At 43.1% G+C, this 19,875-nt stretch overlaps 1 protein-coding gene across 1 annotated transcript in view; it reads left to right on the top strand.

The window, feature by feature from the left end:
• LOC144676250 (transmembrane protein 87B) overlaps positions 1-19,875 on the top strand; it is a 50,742-nt gene extending 30,867 nt beyond the window's left edge. Inside the window, exons 12-19 of the mRNA XM_078536724.1 lie at positions 1,287-1,393; positions 4,507-4,565; positions 5,893-5,996; positions 7,772-7,845; positions 8,986-9,047; positions 15,804-15,856; positions 18,073-18,103; positions 19,324-19,875. Coding sequence (XP_078392850.1) covers positions 1,287-1,393; positions 4,507-4,565; positions 5,893-5,996; positions 7,772-7,845; positions 8,986-9,047; positions 15,804-15,856; positions 18,073-18,103; positions 19,324-19,365 — 532 coding nt within the window. The 3' untranslated portion in view covers positions 19,366-19,875. The remainder of the gene's footprint in view (positions 1-1,286; positions 1,394-4,506; positions 4,566-5,892; positions 5,997-7,771; positions 7,846-8,985; positions 9,048-15,803; positions 15,857-18,072; positions 18,104-19,323) is intronic.

Below are 19,875 nucleotides of genomic sequence, written 5' to 3'. Positions count from 1 at the left end.
AGCATCCTCCTTTTAAGTAATACTCTGCTTTTTTATTCTTCCTGCCAAACTGAACAATTTTCCCACATTATACTCCATCTTTACCCACTCACTCAACCTATCTATATCCAACTGTAACCTCCTTATGTCCTCTTCGCAACATACTTTCCTACCTATCTTTGTCATCTGCAAATTAAGCTACCATGCCTTCACTCCCCTTATCTAAGTCGTTTATATAAATTGTAAAAAGTTGAGGCCCCAATACAGACCTTTGCGGAACCCCACTCGTCACATCCTGCCAATCAGAAAAAGACCCATTTATGCATACTCTGTTTTCTGCCAGCCAGCCAATCTTCTATCCATGCTAATATGCTAACCCCTACACCATGAGCTTATTTTCTGCAATAACCTTTGATGTGGCATCTTATCAAACGCCTTCTGGAAATCCAAATACAGTACACCTACAAGGCTCCCCTTTATCCACAGTGCCTGTTATTCCTTCAAAGAACTCCAATAAATTGGTTAAACGTGATTTCCCTTTCTCAAAACCATGCTGACTCTCCCAAATACCTTGAGTTTCTCTTAAGTGCCCAGCTGTAACCTCCTTAATCGATTCTAACACATTCCCTGTAACAGACATCAAGTTAACTGACCTATAGTTTCCTGTTTTCTGCCTCCCTCCCTGCTTGAATAGAGGGGTTATATTTGCTACTTTCCAGTCTGATGGAACCTTTCCAGAATCTAGCGAACTTTGAAAAATTAACACCAGCACATCTCCTACCTCATTAGCCGCCTCTTTTAAGACCCTAGGATGAAGCCCATCAGGACCTGGAGACTTGTCAACCCACAGCTCCACTTGTAAACCACGGTATTGTCCAAGTTACCATTTGACAACCAAAAGAGTGTCCCATCTTTTAGTGGAGTCCTCTCCCCTTGCCATCTATTTTATGATTAAATCCCTCAGATCACCACCTACCCTGATGGAGTTTTTTCCTTCACTTTTTTTCTTTGTTTTGGTGCTGATCAGTGGAGCAAAAAAAACCATTCCCCCAGCACCGGAAATCTCTCATTCCTGTTAATGTTGTACTGGATTGATTTTCCATTCTGAATTTTCCAACCCTTTCCCCAGTGAAAATTTTACAAATGAATGTTCTTCATTTGTTAATGGATGTGCTGTGTTTGGCTAAGAGCTGGTTATAATGTGATAACTAACCTGTTTCTGTGACTCGAGTGAGGGACTGTCTAGCCAAAAAGAAGTCTTAATTGCCTTTTCAAACAAGTTGTACTTTCCTTGACCCCCTGCACATCTTCGTTAGCCTGTCCCAGACAATGAAGCAGTTGAAACTCCGAAGAGCGCTGGTGAAACTCTCATTGTATCGGCACTTCACAAACACTTTAATATTTGCTGTTTTTGGTAAGTTTCCAATTGTTGCACAGCATTAAATTGTGGGATGGTTGGGGGTGAAGAGTAATGTTTACAGATGTTCATTAAGTTTCATGTATTAGTAATCCAGGTGGCCTTGTTTATGCCTATTGTTGGGAATTATCAGCCCCAGGGTCACACCTCATTTCATCAATATTGGAAATTTCAGGGCAACTGGTTATTCTAATTATGAAAGCAGGATTTGGAAAGGTCTGATGGTTTAGTTAATAACTAAACCAAGAGAACAAGAGTGATGTATCCGAATTTGCTAACAATGCAAAGCTGGTGGGAATGTAAGCTGAGAGGTGGGGGACACACACGAGACTGCATAGAGATATAGAGGGGTTAAGTGACTAGGCAACAAGGTTGTAGATGGAATATAATGTGGGAAATCTGAAGTTATTCAACTTTGGTAATAATAGAAAAGCAGGATGTTTGTTTTTTTAAAAGGTGTGAAACTTCTAAATGTTGCTCAGACTTGTACAAGGCACATAAAGTTAAGCAATTGGGAAGCAAGAGTACTGGAGTACAAGAACAATTGGGTAGGGTTTTGGTGAAACCACACCTGGAGAACCGTGTGCAGTTTGGCCTGCAAATCTAAGAAAGAATGTACTTGCCTTGAAAGTGGTACAGCGAAGGTTCCCTAAATTGGTTCCTGGGATGACAGGATTGTCTTATGGTAAGATAGTAGGTAAATTGGGCCTATACTGTGAAGTTTAGAAGAATAAGCAGACATCTAATTGAAACATGCAAGATTCTGAAGTGGCTTGACAGGGTAGTTCCAGGTAGTTGGAACTACTGTACTATGGATGGGTAAAGAGTTATTTCCCCTGACTGGGGAATCTAGAACATGAGGGCAGAATCTCAGGATATGGGTCAATTATCCAGAACCGAAATAAGAAATTTCTTCACTCAGAAGGTTGTAAATCTTTGGAATTTTACACCGGAGAGTTTTGTGGATGCTCTATCTTTAAGAATATTCAAGGCTGCAATAGAGTTTTGAACTCCAGAATTAAGGACTGTACCCCAGGATAAGAGCCTTCAGGAGAGATGGGAAATCATGAGAGAGTTCCATTTCTGATATTCTAACATAAAGCCATGTGATTGTTAAATATTTGAGTCAAAAAGTAGCAGTTAAATTTGATACAATTTTTCCTGAAAAGTTAGGACTACTGTACTATGGTTGGGTAGAGTGTGATAATGAAGTTTGCAGAGTTGCAGTAGTGGGACTTGCGGGCATCTCACATCATGTGGTGGCTCCCCTAACATTTTCTATATATTCAGAAAGACCATAATTGGGGCTCAGGAGCTTAAGTGAAAGAGTGGCGTATTGGGCAGTCAGTTAAACCAGGGCTTTCCTTGAATCTCCTGGGAGATGACCATTGGCATTAGCAGGGGCTGAGAAGTAGGTCAAGTACCACATTTTACCTGTCCTTTCTGTGCACTCCAGTTGAAATGCTATATGTCGTGGGTGGGAGGATTGGGGGAGAGGGGTTGAAGAGCTAGAAGGCAATTATATTGTCAATTTTTAAATTGAGGGATAGGAATTGAATCTCGATTGGAAAATGTCAAATTGACTGATTTTGTTAGGTAAGGGTATTAAAGGTTGTGGAACCAAGGTTGAGTGGATGGATTTATGGTGTACAGATCAATCATGACCTAATTAAATGGCAGAATAGGCTTGAGAGGCCGAATGACCTACTCCTGTTTCTGCATTCCCTTCTATGTCTTCTTGTGCTTTACCTCGATGAAGAATTGTTCTTGCAGTCTACTTTATTAGTTCACAATCCTTTGCCAGTAGCTGGAAGGCTCCAGAAACAGCTGAGAAGTTGGTCCAGGTTGCAAGTTCCATTAAAATCGGTGAAACTGCACCAGCTTTCAGTCAGTTACTCCCTGTCAATGTTGGCACTGGAAAAGAGATGGGACCTGCTCTTCAAACCCTGCTAATGCTCTGAGGTGCAAGAACAGCCCACGTTGACTTACTGCCCAATAATTTTTGATTAAGCTCCTGGACTCCAGTTATTGTCTTTCTGAATGTACAGAAAATGTTAATGGAGCCACCACATGCTGGCATCACACAAGGAATTTGACTTTTTACTCCTGACTAGCTGTAGACATTATTATGATCATTCTTTACGCACACACATTGGCAGATTACTTGATTGACAATTCCTTTTCAGTTGGTACAGTGCATAATGCCGCCAAATACAATGTTTTAGGTTCATATCTTGTTTTGACTGATCTCTGCAGCTTAGCAGCTAACATGGTGGTTTCTCAGGATTAGTGTCCATAGTTAAGATGAGGTTCGTCAGCTGGATGGGCTACTAAGCAAGATGCTGTATGAAAACTGTTCTTCCTCTCAGTGAGGAGGAAAGAGCACTGGAAATCTCAGCCTCATCTGTCCTGCAGTCCCTCCCAGCTGGAGGTAAAAGGGTAAAGTTACATTGCCAACTCCTTTTAACTTGCAACTTATATAATGTGGCCTGCATATTCATGCAGTAAATTGCCCAGAGTACAGACTTGCAGAACTCTTATGGTTTATTTTCAGAATAGGTATTGCAATATTGTCCCAGTCCCTGTGCCTAGTACGAACTCAGCAGACTGGCTCAGAGAGATCAGGAATCTGATCCAACTTGTTGTCCATGAATATGTCTGAGAGTGAAACACTTCCAGCCTCATCACATTCCCTATCCTGCTTGTTTATCAGGTCGGTTGGGGTAGAATTGGAGGATAAAGCTTCATCTCTGTAGTGTTTGTGCCCTCCTGCAATCTCAGTTTACAGGTTGTTGTGGGTAGGGTAATAGGTAAACTGCCTGCCCACTTGTTTGGGGAAGAGTGTGTGACCCGAATGGACCCTTGAATGCTGAGGATCTTAAAAGGTAATGATGGGGTGGGCAGGGTTGGGTGGGGGGAGGAGGAGAAGATCATAAACAAGTTTTTGTGTCCTTTCCTTAAGGCCATTCATGTCTTCAGCAATGCTCTTAAATTGGAAAGTTGGATCTTCTATTTCCTCATAACTCGTTGCCACTCTTTTGATTTGCTTGCTGTAAGTGGAAAGATTTTTGACATTATCTGTTTCAAAAGTGTTTGTGTTCCTTCCTCAGCTTCAGTGATTTTTATCATTTGGGTGACTATGACATTCAGACTTCCAGCCTGTCAGTCGGTGAGTGAACATTGTAAGCTGCATTTGCCTGCACAGAGTCTGTTCTGCTATCTTCCCTTTGTGTTTGTGATTGTTTGTTCTGGGTGAAGGGCAGCAAGTCTATTTATAAGGTTCTTGTAACAATTACCAATGCAATAAGGAAAGCCCATATGATAATTGTGCTTCAGGCTGCCTCAGTCAAGTTAATAAAGGAGTTTGATCCAAGACCATTAACCAGCCGTAATACTTGTTGTGAAATGTCTTTCCTTCTGTCTTTCCCAACCTCCACCACCCTGCTGTACAGGCATCATTAATCCTCAGAAAGGTTTCTGTTTTTACTGGTGTGTCAGACACAATCAGTGGCACACTGTCTCCTTGAGTCTGAAGGTCATGGGATCAAATCCCACCATCGGATTTAAGCGCATCATCCAGGTTGGCACTCCATAGTGCTAAATGAGAGCTGTGTTTATTGGAGGTGGCATCCCTGAGGTTAAATCAAGGTCCCATCTGGAATATGAGAACAGGAGTAGCTCATTCAGCCTGTCAAATTAGACCATGGCTGATTTGTACCTTGATACCATCCACCCACCTTAGTTCTATATCCTTCATGACATCCTTGCCTAGCAAAATTCTCTCAATCTTGGACTGAAATGTTAAATTGACCCCAGGCCTCAATCTTTCTGGGTGAGAGTTCCAAATTTCCAATGCTTTCTGGGGCAGGGAACTGGAAATTGTTGATATGATGTAGGGTGTCAGGAATCATGGATGTAGGTGGGAAGGGACTGTCCTACTTTCTACCCTTAATGTCACCTATTAACACATTCCTTAGATAATATCACCACCTTCAACACCTCTTTGCCCTTTTGTCTATGACATCTTTTGGCAATCTCCACCAATCACTGGCCCTCTATCCAGCTCTACCTGTCCCGCCCCCCCTTAAACCAGCTTATATTTCACCTCTTTTCTATTTTTACTTAGTTCTGTTGAAGAGTCATACGGACTTGAAATGTTAACTGTGTTCCTCTCCGCAGATGCTGTCAGACCTGTTGAGTTTTTCCAGGCTTATCATAACTACCTTGTTTTTGTACTCTCTGTCCCTGTTTCTAAAGCCCAGGATCTCCTATGCTTTATAAACTGCTTTCTCAACCTGTCCTGCCACTTTCAATGATTTGTGTACATATATACCCCCAGGTCCCTCTGCTCCTGCACTCCCTATATAAAATGAACTAATTGGTTATTCATCTCTTTGACGCATTTGCCTGTAGATTGGCTGCTGCATTTGCCAAGTCTTTGTAATGTTTCTAAGTGCACTATATCAATACACAAGTCTTTTTTTGTTCTGCACCAGGACTGGAGGGAGCTGTGGATTGAGGATGCATTCTGGCGATTTCTTTTCTCCGTTTTGTTGCTTGTGATAATGTTCTTGTGGAGGCCGTCTGCAAATAACCAGAGGCAGGTTTTGTATTGTTCATTGTTCAGAGTCCTGTCACTAGCATATTTAGTGTCAATACCCTATAGAATAAAACTAGGCACACTTCAATACTATTTAGTGTGCGATTTAAGAATCTTGTGCGGCACTCAGAATTTATCCCCTCGATTCGCTTCAGTCACCAGCCCTTCATCTAAACCTTGCTTAGTACACCAGAAACAAACTGTATGAAAGAGCGGAATTTAATCCTGCACAGCTTAGGGTTTCTTCACAGCTGGAGTGCATACCATATAAAGACTTCCATTACTCCCTGAGCTGATAGTCTGATGAATGCACCCAGCCAAAATGTTAAACTATCCTTTTCAGTTGGTGACTAACCTGATCAGCATTTCCAGAGGATGCAGAGGTTTACCAGAATGCTTCCAGGGATGAGTTATAACATAAGAACTAGGAGCAGGAGTAGGCAATTCAGCCCCTCGAGCCTGCCCCGCCATTCATTACGATCATGGCTGATCTCATTTCAGCCTCAACTCCAATTTCCTGCCCTCTCCCCATAACCTTTCAACCCGTTACTAATTAGAAATCTGTCTAGCTCCTCAAATTTATTCAGCGTCCCGGCATCCACTGCACTCTGAGGTAGTGAATTCCATAGATTCACGACCCTTTGAGAAAAGTAATTCCTCCTCATCTCTGATTCTAATCTACCAACCCTTAGCCTAAAACTATGGCCTCTCGTTCTAAAATGCCCCACAAGGGGAAACATCCGCTCCACGTCTATTTTGTCTATCCCCTTTAGCATCTTATATACCTCAATTAGATCTCTACTCATCCTTCTAAACTCTAGCGAGTATAGGCCTAAACTGCTCAATCTCTCCTCATAAGGCAAGCTCCACATCTCTGGAATCAATCTAGTGAACCTCCTCTGAACCGCCTCCAATGCAACTACATCCTTCCTCAAGTAAGGGGACCAAAACTGTGCACAGTACTCCAGGTGCGGTCTCACCAATGCCTTGTACAGTTGCAACAACACTTCCCTATTTTATACTCTATTCCTTTAGCAATAAATGCCGAAATTCCATTTGCCTTCCTTATTACCTGCTGTACCTGCGTACTAGCTTTCAGCGATTCATGCACAAGGACACCCAGATCCCTCTGCATTGAAGCATTCTGAAGTTTCTCTCCATTTAAATAATTCGCCTTTTTATTCTTCCTACCAAAATGGATAACCTCTCACTTATCCACGTTAAACTCCATCTGCCAAATTTTGGCCCATTCACCTAACCTGTCCATATCCATTTGTAAATTTCTTAATTCTTCATTGCAACTTACTTTCCCACCTATTTTAAAAGCTGAATTCTTCTTAAAAGCAGGGAAGATTAAGGGCTAGATTTAACAGGGGAGTTTGAAATACTGAGGAATTTTGATGAGAGTAAATAGGTAGAAGCTTTCTACTGGCAATAGGGTTGTAACCAGAGGACACTGATTTAAGGTGATTGGCAAAAGATCTGGAAGGACCAGTGGAGGGCGATGTGGTTCTGAATGTGCTGCCTGAAAGAGTAATGGAAGCAGATTAAGTGGTAACTTTCAAAAGAGAATTAGATAAACACTTGAAAAGGAATAATTTGCAAGAGTGGGACTAATTGGGTCGCTGTACAGTGAGCTGGTACCTTATGATTCCGTCTTCATATGAAGATGTGGTTTTCAGTAATGTTGCCAAGGGGTTGGGTTGCTGCATTATGTCTGTTCTGTCCTGTGCTAATCAATGTAAAGTAACTGCCTATGTTTCTCTGGGTTGTAGATATGCTTATTCTCCATTGATAGATGAAATTAATAATGACGAGGAAGAGGAACAGTTGATCAATGAGGCTTTTGGTGAGTTTGGCTAATTAATATGTCCTCCTACATAAAGAAAAAAATTGCATCATTCAGTTTTCTTTCACGGCCTCTGCTTCAACGCACCAACAACCAACCAAGTGCTTTGTATCGTTTTTTTCGTAAGGTTGGGAATGGTGATGCCTTGAGGCTGTGAAAGACTCTATATAACTGCCTATGGGCCTCTTATTTAATTTTAAAGGACGTCATAGTCTTGGCCTCGATTCCTCCCTGCGGCAAAGCTTCCCATATTCGTATCAGCTCTCCTGCCTGTGACAACTGAGTTGTTGCTTGTTCCTTGTCACAGAACCTTAAGGCAGAGGAAATTGATTTTCTCATTTGCATCTTTTTTAAAAAATTTATTTCTCATAATACCACCCATGATGTCCTGTATGGTACGATGAGAAGAAATGTCCTGTCCACTTTATATATTTGACCCAGAAAGATCACTTGAGACTGATGAGATGCTATCATGGTCACGTGGTTACCAAGGAGAATGACTAGTGGTTACCAGAGACTAAGCCAATCAAGATCAATAGATAATCTGGTCATTATTCCATTGACATTTGAGGTGTCAGCTGTGGCTCAGTCCATAGCACCCTCGCCTTTGAATCAGAGGGTTGTGGGTTCATGTCCCACTCCCGGAAACCAAGAACTGTGATTGTACTTGGAAGAGTTGCAATCTGTGACTGTTGATAACTCGAAAGAGTTTCCATTGACATTTGTGGGAGTTTTCTGTGTACAAATTGGCTGCTACCTTACAAGAGTGATATTACCGAAAGGACTTTATTGGCAGTGAAACATTGTCGGACATTGAGATTGTCAAAAACTGCTGTATCACTGCAAGTCTTTAACTTTCAATCAGTGTTTCCATAGACCAATCACAGCGCTTTAAAAAAAACCCTCACTGGTCATGTTACTATTAACTAATGATAGCGCTAGGTTATCATGTTTGAAATGGCTGGCTGATGACTACTGGGTTACCCAAACAGGGCAACTGGATTACCCAAACAGGGCAACATTTTAAATTTAAGCTATTCAGTAACGCTTTTGTATCATGTATGCCATTTTATTCTGTGAACAATATTTCTTAAATTCTCTGGTGCCGTTGATGTTAGTAACCCCTTTCATATTTTACAGAGGGAATGAAGATCAGACCCATAAAATCAGAGTCTAATGGCACAGTCAAATCCAACAGAACGGTGAGTGAGCTTTGTGTTGCCAGGCAGGCAGCTATTAGTAAAAACTTTTGTTTTGAAGTCCTAATTGTTGTCATGGTGCTTTCATCACAACCGCTGATGTATGAATTAATCAGACTTTAGTGTTGTTTGTTTCTAACATCATGAGAGGAAGGCAAGATTTGCCCATTTTAGTACATTTGAAATGTTGACCATTGTTCTGGATGAATTGGCGATGTCAGCATTGTGTTGGATAGATGCATGTGTCTAGCAGGCTCTGGAGGCTTGACATTCCAAATTGACTCACGAAGAAATCACACTGAGCAGGCTCTGTGTAGAATTAGAAGCAGTGAGTGCACCCTGATATTCTGCCAGATTTCCTCTGGTCACCATGCATTAGTGATGTAAACATAGTGGGACGATGTTTTTTATATTGTTATTTGAAAGAATTCAAAAAGGCAATTGAAAAATTAACAGGTTTAGTATTTCTTAGAAAATAGCATTCAGAAAATATCTTCCTGCAATGCTTAATAATGCCTCTAACATACAGGGACTGAAGAAAGTCTCATTTGCCCCTTTTCCATTTCCTCAACACTCAAACCCATTTAGGGCAACCTGTCATTACTGATCCTGCTTTTCTGCTTTTATACTTCAAATTCAGTACTCGTTATATTGGTGCGAATGGGCTCTATGGATACAGAGGTAGAGTTGTGTCTGAACTATAAGACACTGTTACTTTTACAGGATTGGAAATGCTCCAGTACTCATTTTGAGAGTGGCTTATAAATCAGCCTCACCTTCCTGAGACCACTAAGGGGTAAACCACAAAAAACACTGACAGACAAATCTGTTTGGTTCAGGCCACTTGTTCCTCTAAAGCACTGTAATCTCAGGATGGTCATGTGCCTTTATACTTTGGGTCTTTGTAATGTGGTAAGCTTCACTGAGTAATACAGAGAATAAATGTGTAAAAGATGGAAAACAGCTGCCAGGGCAAGTTCCAAATAAAAACAAGGCAAACATAGCATTGGATTAACGGGGCCAGAGGGAACTCAGGGGGAGGCGATGGCATAGAGGTATTGTCGCTGGAAAAGTAATCCAGAGACCGAGGGTAATGCTCTGGGGACCCGGGTTCGAATCCCGCCAGGGCAGATGGTGGAATTTGACTTTGATAAATTTAATGGTAATGATGACGATTGTTGTAAAAACCCATCTAATGTCCTTTAGGGAAGGGAACCTGCTGCCCTTACCTGGTCTGGCCTACATGTGACTCCACATGTGATTCTTAAATGCCCTCTGAAATGGCCTAGCAAGCCACTCAGTTGTAACAAACCGTTACAAAGTCTCAAAAAAGGAATGAAACCAGACGGACTATCCAGCATCGACCTAGGCACCGGAAATTACAACGGCAAACTTGGCCCTTTCAACCCTGCAAAGTCCTGTTAGTGTAAAAATTGGGAGAGCTGTTTCATAGGCTAGTCAAGCAACAGCCTGACATAGTCATACTCACGGAATCATACCTTATCGATAATGTCCCAGACACCACCATCCCTCCAGCAGAGGTGGCGACACAGTGGTATACATTCGGGAGGGAGTTGCCCTGGGAGTCCTTGACATCGACCCCTTACCCCATGAAGCCTCATGCCATCAGGTCAGATATTGGCACGGAAACCTCCTGCTGATTACCATGCTCCGCCCTCTCTCAGTTGATGAATCAGTGCTCCTCCATGTTGAACACCACTTGGAGGAAGCACTGAGGGTTGCAAGGATGCAGAATGTACTCTGGGTGGGGGACTTAAATGTCCATCACCAAGAGTGGCTCGGTAGCACCACTACTGACCGAGCTGGCCGAGTCCTAAATGACTTAGCTGCTAGACTGGGTCTGCAGCAGGTGGTGAGGGAACCAACAAGAGGGAAAAACATACACCTCATCCTCACCAACCTGCCTGCTGCAGATGCATCTGTCCATGACAGTATTGGTAGGAGTGACCATCGCACAGTCATTTTGGAGACTAAGTCCCACCTTTGTGTTGTGTGGCGCTACCACCTTGCTAAATGGGACAGATTTCGAACAGATCTAACAACTCAAGACTGGGCATCCATGAGGCGCTGTGGGCCATCAGCAGCAGAATTGTACTCGAACACAATCTGTAACCTCATGGCCTGGCATATCTCCCACTCTACCATTACCATCAAACCAGGGGATCAATCCCGGTTCAATGAAGAGTGCAGGAGGACATGCCAGGAGCAGCACCAGGCATACCTAAAAATGAGGTGTTAACCTGGTGAAGCTATAGCACAGGACTATTTGTGTGCCAAACAGCATTAGCAGCAAGTGATAGACAGGGCTAAGCGATCCCACGACCAACGGATCAGATCTAAGCTCTGCAGTCCTGCCACATCTAGTCGTGAATGGTGGTGGACAATTAACTCACTAGAGGAGGAGGTTCCACAAGTATCCCCATCCTCAATGATGGAGGAGCCCAGCTCATCAGCGCAAAAAATAAGGCTGAAGCATTTACTACAATCTTCAGCCAGAATTGTCGAGTGGATGATCCAGCGCAGTCTCCTCCGGAGGCCCCCAGTCTCCAGCCAATTCGAATCACTCCACGTGACATCAAGAAACAGCTGAAGGCACTGGATACTGCAAAGGCTATGGGCCCCGACAATATTTCAGCAATAGTACTGAAGACTTGTGCTCCAGAACTCACTGCACCCTAACCAAGCTGTTCTAGTACAGCTACAACACTGGCATCTACCCGGCAATGTGGAAAATTGCCCAGGTATGTCCTGTACACAAAAAGCAGGACAAGTCCAACCCGGTCAATTACCGCCCCATCAGTCTACTCTCCATCATCAGTAAAGTAATGGAAGGTGTCATCAACAGTAGTATCAATCAGCAGTTGCTTAGCAATAACCTGCGCAGTGATGCACAGTTTGGGTTCCACCAGGGCCACTCAGCCCCTGACCTCATTACAACCTTGGTTCAAACATGGACAGAAGAGCTGAACTCCCAAGATGAGGTGAGAGTGACTACCCTTGACATCTCGCATTTGACCGAGTGTGGCATCAAGGAGCCCTAGCAAAACTGGAGTCAATGGGAATCAGAGGGAAAGCTGTCCACTGGTTGGAGTCATACCTAGCACAAAGGTTGTGGTTGTTGGAGGTCAGTCATCTCAGCTCTAAGACATCACTGCAGGAGTTCCTCAGGGTAGTGTCCTAGGCCCAATCATCTTCAGCTGTTTTATCAGTGACCTTCCTTCCATCATAAGGACAGAAGTGTACGACGTTCAGCACCATTTGCAACTCAGATACTAAAGCAGCCAATGTCCAAATGCAGCATGACCTGGACAATATCCAGGCTTGTGCTGACAAGTGGCAACTAACATTTGCGCCACACAAGTGTCAGGCAATGGCCATCTCCAACAAGAGAGAATCTAACCATTGCCCTTTGCTCAATGGCATTACCATCACTGAATCCCCCACTGTCAACATCCTGGGGGTTACCATTGACCAGAAACTGAACTGGACTAGCCATATAAATACTGTGGCTGCAAGAGCAGGTCAGAGGCTAGGAATCCTGCGATGGGTAGCCCACCTCCTGACTTCCCAAAGCCTGCCCACCATCTACAAGGCACAAGTCAGCAATGTGATGGAATACTCCCCACTTGCCTGGATGAGTGCAGCTCCCACAATGCTCAAGAAGCTTGACACCGTCCAGGACAAAGTAACTCGCTTGATTGGCACCACATCCACAAACATTCACTCCCTCCACCACCGATGCACAGTGGCAGCAGTGTGTACCATCTACAAGATGCACTGCAGGAATTCACCAAGGCTCCTTCGACAGCACCTTCCAAACCCACAACCACTACCATCTAGAAGGACAAGGGCAGCAGGTAAATGGGAACACCACCACTTGGAAGTTCCCCTCCAAGTCACTCACCATCCTGACTTGGAAATATATCAGCCGTTCCTTCACTGTCGCTGGGTCAAAATCCTGGAACTCCGTTCCTAACAGCACTGTGGGTGTACCTACACCACATGGACTGCAGCGGTTCAAGAAGGCTGCTCACCACCACCTTCTCAAGGGCAATTAGGGATGGGCAGTAAATGCTGGCCCAGCCAGCGAAGCCCACATCCTATGAATGAATTAAAAAAAACTCCTGGACTAGCTTTGATTACCAAAGGGATTCGGAGAGAAATTTCCTGAATTTTTATCTGTTTTGTCTGTCCTAGAAGATCGTGTGGTTTTGAGCGGGGAGTGTATGCATCAAATATCACAATTGTGTAGAACATGCTGGCTGGGCCAAAGGATCATCCCCCTGCCATATATGAAAGCTGGAAATAAAAGGTGTCAAAGATGGGAGACTAAAACTAGGGGACGTGGTTTAAGAATCAGTTTACCTTTTAAGACAGATGAAAATTTTTTTCTGAGGGTTGTCAGTCTGTGGAATTCTCTGCCCCAGAAAGTAATAGAGGCGGGGCCTTTAAACTCATTCAAGGCTGAGTTAGATAGATTTTTGGTAGACAGGGAGTCAACATTTATGAGGGGCAGACAGAAAGGTGGAGCTGAGACCACAACCTGATCAGCCATGATCATACCTACTGACAAAGCAGGCTCGAAGGGCCAAATGGCATACTCCTATGTTCCTACATTTCACCTTAAAGTCTCAGACTTCACAGGGCTAAAGACCAGCAAGCAGTTAGGAAGGCAAGAGGATTTGAGTACAGGAGCAAGGATGTCTTACTGCAGCTGTACAGAGCCTTGGTGAGACCACACCTGGAGTATTGTGTGCAGTTTTGGTCGTCTCACCTAAGAGAGGATATACTTGCCATAGAGGGAGTGCCGTGAAGGTTCACCAGACTGATACCTGGGATGGCAGGATTGTCATACGAGGAGAGATTGGGTCAGCTAGGCCTGTATTCACTGGAGTTTAGAAGAATGAGAGGGGATCTCACCGAAACGTATAAAATTCTGACAAGGATGGACAGACTGGACACAGGGATAATGTTTCCTCTGGCTGGGGGGGTCTAGAACAAGGAGTCACAATCTCAAGATATGAGGTGTTATGACCGATGCAGTTAGCCAAACTGAATTATTTAAAAATCCCAGAGGGAAACTTAAAAATTATAGGTTATGAACTGTTTGAAGTGTTATGTTTGAGATGCAACTGTTAATTCAGGAATCAGGCCACCAGTTCTCGAGGTTTTGCATTAAACTAATTGATACATTTTATTAATTTATACAGGTTAAAACACACACACATGGCTACAAATTATTACTATCATAACTTTTAACAAATTCCCAAACTAATCTCCATTAAGGCTACAGCAACCCATAGACTTAACCAGACACCAGGCAAAGCATTTTCACCTTACGAGTTCAAAATGAGGTTCTTTTCACTTTGGTTCCTGTGGAGCCAATGGGAGGCTTACAGCTGCCTTTTGATCTCACATTGTCTCTGCCCTGCACACACAAAACTGCTAAAGTTACACCTCCCGCCACTGAATGCAAATTCTCATTGTCTCACCAGCCTCTTTGAACTGCACCTTTTAACAATGAAGCCCCTGTCATGGAACCAATTTTATTAGTAACTATAAACAGATTGCTTGGTAGTTGCTAGATGGGTGTCAGTTTTCACCCCACTTCTTGAATGCTCTATTCAAAAAATGCAAATGCCCTCTACCTCTCTGTTTGCATCTCAAAACTAGTACGTATCAAAGCACCCATACTTGCTGGCTTTAATCCAATTAAAACTCTCACATTCACACCCACAGACTAAACCTCTATTTTAAAAGAAAAATATTTTCCAAAATATCATAGCTTCATGACATGGGGTAGGCATTTTAGGACTGATCTGAGAGAAATTTATTCACTCAGATGGTGGCAAACCTGTGGAATTCTCCACTACAGGGCTGTGTAGGCCAAGTCACTGAATATATTTAAGAAGGAAATAGATTTCTAGACTCTAAAGGTGTCAAGGGATTTTGGGAGAGCGGGAGTATGGTGTTGAGATATAGGATCAGCCATGATCATATTGAATAGCAGAGCAGGCTCCAAAGGCCGAATGACCTCCTCCTATTTTCTATGGTTCTATGTCTCTGAGGGTGCAGAGCTGTGACTATGAAATACATCTTAAGACATAAATTATTACTGATGAACACTTTTGGATCTCTCAATTAAACTGGCCTGTCTCCCTCATCATGAGAGCGTTCAGTAAAGAATTGGCCTTGAAACGGACAATGCTGGTGTTTAAAATTCAATCTTTGACCACTTTTTATTCTTTCACAGGATGTAGATGTCGCTGGCTAGGCTGAACCTCTACTTGTTGCCCATCCATAATTGCCCTCAAAGTGATGCCGAGCCAGTCACCTTCAGGAACCACTGCAGTCTGGGTGGTGTAGGTGCCCCCATGGTGCTGAATCCACAGTGCAAAACTGACCCGAAATGAACATTAAACCGTAACTTCAGCCCACAGAGTGACTGGTGTGGGAAATTCACTGTTATATTGGTGCTCTTCTCCTATTTGGGGCCTGAGAAATTTAAGGGAGATTTAATTTGCATCGAACTGTGCCCTACCCCTCCCCTTTTGTGTTTGGTGCTGGTGCTGGGCGCTCCAATTATTTCCGGCACTGACACCCTCACTTTAGCTAAAATTCACAACATCTATATTGTTTTTAAGTGTTTGCTCTTAAATCTTTTACTTGAACTGCTGAGCACTGGGAAATAAAGATCACCGAAGCGTGTGCTGTAATGTGAATGTTTCTTTGATACAGGATGAAGACCTCAAGTGGGTTGAAGAGAACATCCCATCTTCACTAACTGATGTGTAAGTCACTGTGTCCCCCAACCCCTCTCCCCAATAGAACTGCTTTTAGGAATCAGGCCATTTTCCTACTTGTGTCGTTTTGTTTTTGAGCGACCTTGTTAAATATTGAGAAATGATTATATGCAAGTTTCAGCTATAGCTCGGTGTATCAGTCTGCCCTGAGTCTGGAGGTTATGGATTCAAGTCTGCTAGCAATGTCATAATATTTTTCAAATGAACTTACCGATTGGACTGAGCCTGCCATGGCACTGTGGGTACTGGTGCCAGCCACTGTAGCATTAAGCCATACAGGCTAGAAGGTCCTCGGCCTTGTTGCCCATTTATTTAGGGTTGTCTGATATTGGTCAGCAAAGTAGTTGGGACACTAAAGTCCCTGGGAGCAGAGGGCAAAAATTAGCCAAAGTTTCTGGTCTGGATAGCTATCTGGTGATTGGCTGGAAGATGCATATGTGAGAATGGGATTGGGCTCAGCTGTGATGCTGAACACAGTCACTAAGCCTGCAACTCTCACTCCTAGACTGGCCATTTAGTGCTTGTGGAGTGACACTCCATAGTGTCTATACCTTTCTGAGATCACCTGAAATCTTGGATTTTCGTGGTGAAAACTCCCTTAGGTTATATGTTTTGCATTTGTACTAAATTTCCATGTAGATGAATAAAACCATTCTCCACTTTAACAAGAGGTCCATTTACTTTGCTTATTCTCTAAACAGGATGTATTGATATTAAAATTTGTAATTCCGAATTTGATCAAATGTGTGCCAGCTGTAGTTCAGTCGGTAGCATTCTTGCATCTGAATCACAAGGTTCCGGGTTCAAATCTCACTCCAGGGCTTCAGCACAAAAATCAAGGCCGACGCTCCAGTGTAGTACTGAGGGAGTACTGCCCTGTCGGAGGTGCCATCTTTTGGATGAGACATTAAACCCATCTACCTGCTTGGGTGGATTTAAAAGATCCCATGACACTATCTTAAAGAGGAGCAGAGGAATTATACACTGTTCTGGTGTCTTGAGTTTTAGTCATCACTATCTGACAGCTGAAGTAGAATATTTATGATTTATCATGATAATGGCCTCTAACAAAATGAATGGGATTCCTACTTCTATCAATTTTATTTGCATTCAATTCATGATCTAACACGCACCCAGTTTGTATGCGATATGGCTTGAGTAAGGAAACTAAGCAGTATCTGTTTATCGGGAATCTCAGATATACTCTACATGAAACCTGCCCGCACCAAGACAGGGATCAGCTATCTCCTGGGGCAAGGGTGGCTCTGAGAAGACCCTTTGGGTTCAGATGTTTGCAGTTTGCTCGGGCTATTTCACTTCTTTCCCTTCTTAGGATGCTTTCTTTGCCTTTGCTGCTTTCACTTTGAGCCTGGTCTTCGATTTTTAAAAAAAGCTTCCTGGGAGGCTGGGTGCAGCAGAGTGACGTCTGCACGGACCAGTGCGCCTGTACAGCAGAGTGACGTCTGCACGGACCAGTGCGCCTGTACAGCAGAGTGACGTCTGCACGGACCAGTGCGCCTGTACAGCAGAGTGACGTCTGCACGGACCAGTGCGCCTGTACAGCAGAGTGACGTCTGCACGGACCAGTGCGCCTGTACAGCAGAGTGACGTCTGCACGGACCAGTGCGCCTGTACAGCAGAGTGACGTCTGCACGGACCAGTGCGCCTGTACAGCAGAGTGACGTCTGCACGGACCAGTGCGCCTGTACAGCAGAGTGACGTCTGCACGGACCAGTGCGCCTGTACAGCAGAGTGACGTCTGCATGGACCAGTGCGCCTGTACACACAGCTGTTTTGTGTTGGCAGGAAGCAGTGGAGGAATTATCCCTGCTGTCTTGGCCATTATTTATTATTTAATCTCATTTTTTGTGATGTTTATCATCTGGTCATTATCACATTGTTGTTTGTGGGAGTCTTATGTCCGTGAGTTTTCTGCTGCATTTCCTATATTACAACAATGATAATACTTCAAAAAAAAAAATTTAATTGGCTCTATCTAGAGTGTGCTGGTCATCCGATGTTCGTGAAAATCGTTATTTTAATGCAAATTTTTTTTTTCAAATTTGTACCCTGTCCTCGGTACACATTTAGGTTACAACCTGGTTCTGTCCTTCTCTACCAACTATTAATGATTATTAAGTAAAGACTTATTGATTTTTTTTCTTAACCCTGCATCATCTTTTAATTTATTTATTATTTTTCAGTGCATTGCCTAACCTACTGGATTCAGATGAGGTAAAATATAACTTAGTTTGTAACTTGACGGCTTGACCTTTAACTGTTCCATTTAGAGCTTTCTCTCAATGCCTTGGTGCTAGATAGAGTCTCCCGGGGTTGGGGAGTGGCGGGGGAAGGAGAAGGAGAGTGGGGAGGGGGTGGGGGGGGAAGAAGGAGAGTGGGGAGGGGGTGGGGGGTGGGAGAGTGGGGGGAGGAGGGGGTCCTAGTTGTGAAAGACAATGTGTGTCTGGGCCCTATTGACTGCAAGATTTCCACACCTCAGCCAAGTTGATGCATTCAGACTATTTGGGGTGGGTTAACAGTGAATAGCTACTAGGAATTACTGTATCTCCTGGAGGAAAGTATAACATTTGGGCCCCTCTAGTGAGAGCAGAATTGGACTCTGTTGCTCTCCATGGCAATTAGCCCATCGATCCTGGCCTAGTCTTTCACTTTAAGTAGCAAGGTGTGGCTAGGGGTGTGTTAATCTTTTAGGTGGGGTTAGGTGTGGTGGGAGGAAAGAAACATTCTAATATGTAGAAACAACAGGGAGCTAGAGTTTAAGCTTTGGCAGTCAGCATGCAAATTGCGACCATTTTGAGAGGGTTTTTGATTTTGAACTTCTGTTCAAACTCGGTTGCATGTTGCCGAATGCAAAAGCTGCCACCGACCAGTGCAATTGGGTAGCACTTGAAAACATTATTTCTTGTTAAATATGGATTTAAAAAAAATAATTCCTTGATATATTTAAGAGTTGGTAACTCAGTGCAGTTTGATTAATACAGTTGAAAATGGGTTTATCACAAACGATAATCAGATTAAATCCCAGTCTCAGTCCTGTACCTGTAAATAACGTGATTTTAAATGATTGATTGACAATTATTTTTTAAAATATGCAGAACCATTTATGTTGGAGAGCAGTGATCAGATTCATAGTAAATTAGACAATTACATTTAAAAGCTTTTAAGTGTTCCGATTAGTATCGTTGCTCTCAAAAGAACGAGCTTAATCTATAGCGACAACTCAGAGGCCTGTAAACAGCTACAATTAGTCCATCACTCCTGGGCGATTCATTTGATCCCTGGGTGTGGTCAGTTTTGTGGGTGTGGCCGCAGTGTGAAAAAAATGCAGAAACTCTACACCGATTTCAGATAAATTGTGTCACAGAAACAAGCATGACCAAGGGGAAATTTGTTCATTCTCATATTTCACTCCATTTTTTTTTGTCATGTTACAGGAAATAATGACGACCAAGTTCGAAATCTCCAAAATGGAATAATTGTTTGGAAGCATGTTACAGGCAAAACTTTACTTTTGAAAGCCAAATCCTCTACTGCAGCGAGTTTGAACATTGGACCCTTTTTAGTTAAAAGAAAATGAAGGAACATGTGGAATGTTCTTTGTGGTGTGACGTTTTGAAATGGCATAAAAGCATTGTTTTTCATTTTGGATCCTTTCAGCCGATCACTTTATTGAAACTTTTTTAAAGCTGCCTTTTTATACCATTCCCCTTGAGATGGTGAAATTGTGTTTGAACCCTGTGAAGAGCCATCAGCAGAGCCCAGTGGAGAAGAGGTGTGTTTTGTGTTGCGAGTGCAAGGATTGTAGATGGAGCTGAGCAAAGTAGTTGCGATGCCACTTAAGCCAAACCAGGGCACTAAAATATGGCACACGTGTAAAGGTTGTTGGGCTGAATATTTATATAATATAATGGTACGTCTGTGCTTGTATATATGCAAACATCTTTTTGTCATAATTTAAGGCAAATAGTAAAAAGGAAGAAAGCCAA

Source organism: Cetorhinus maximus, unplaced genomic scaffold (assembly GCF_964194155.1).
Source record: "Cetorhinus maximus unplaced genomic scaffold, sCetMax3.hap1.1 HAP1_SCAFFOLD_1452, whole genome shotgun sequence".
Taxonomy (NCBI): domain Eukaryota; kingdom Metazoa; phylum Chordata; class Chondrichthyes; order Lamniformes; family Cetorhinidae; genus Cetorhinus; species Cetorhinus maximus.
Note: the sequence above shows the minus strand (reverse complement) of the source record. Positions and strands in the feature narration are given on the sequence as shown.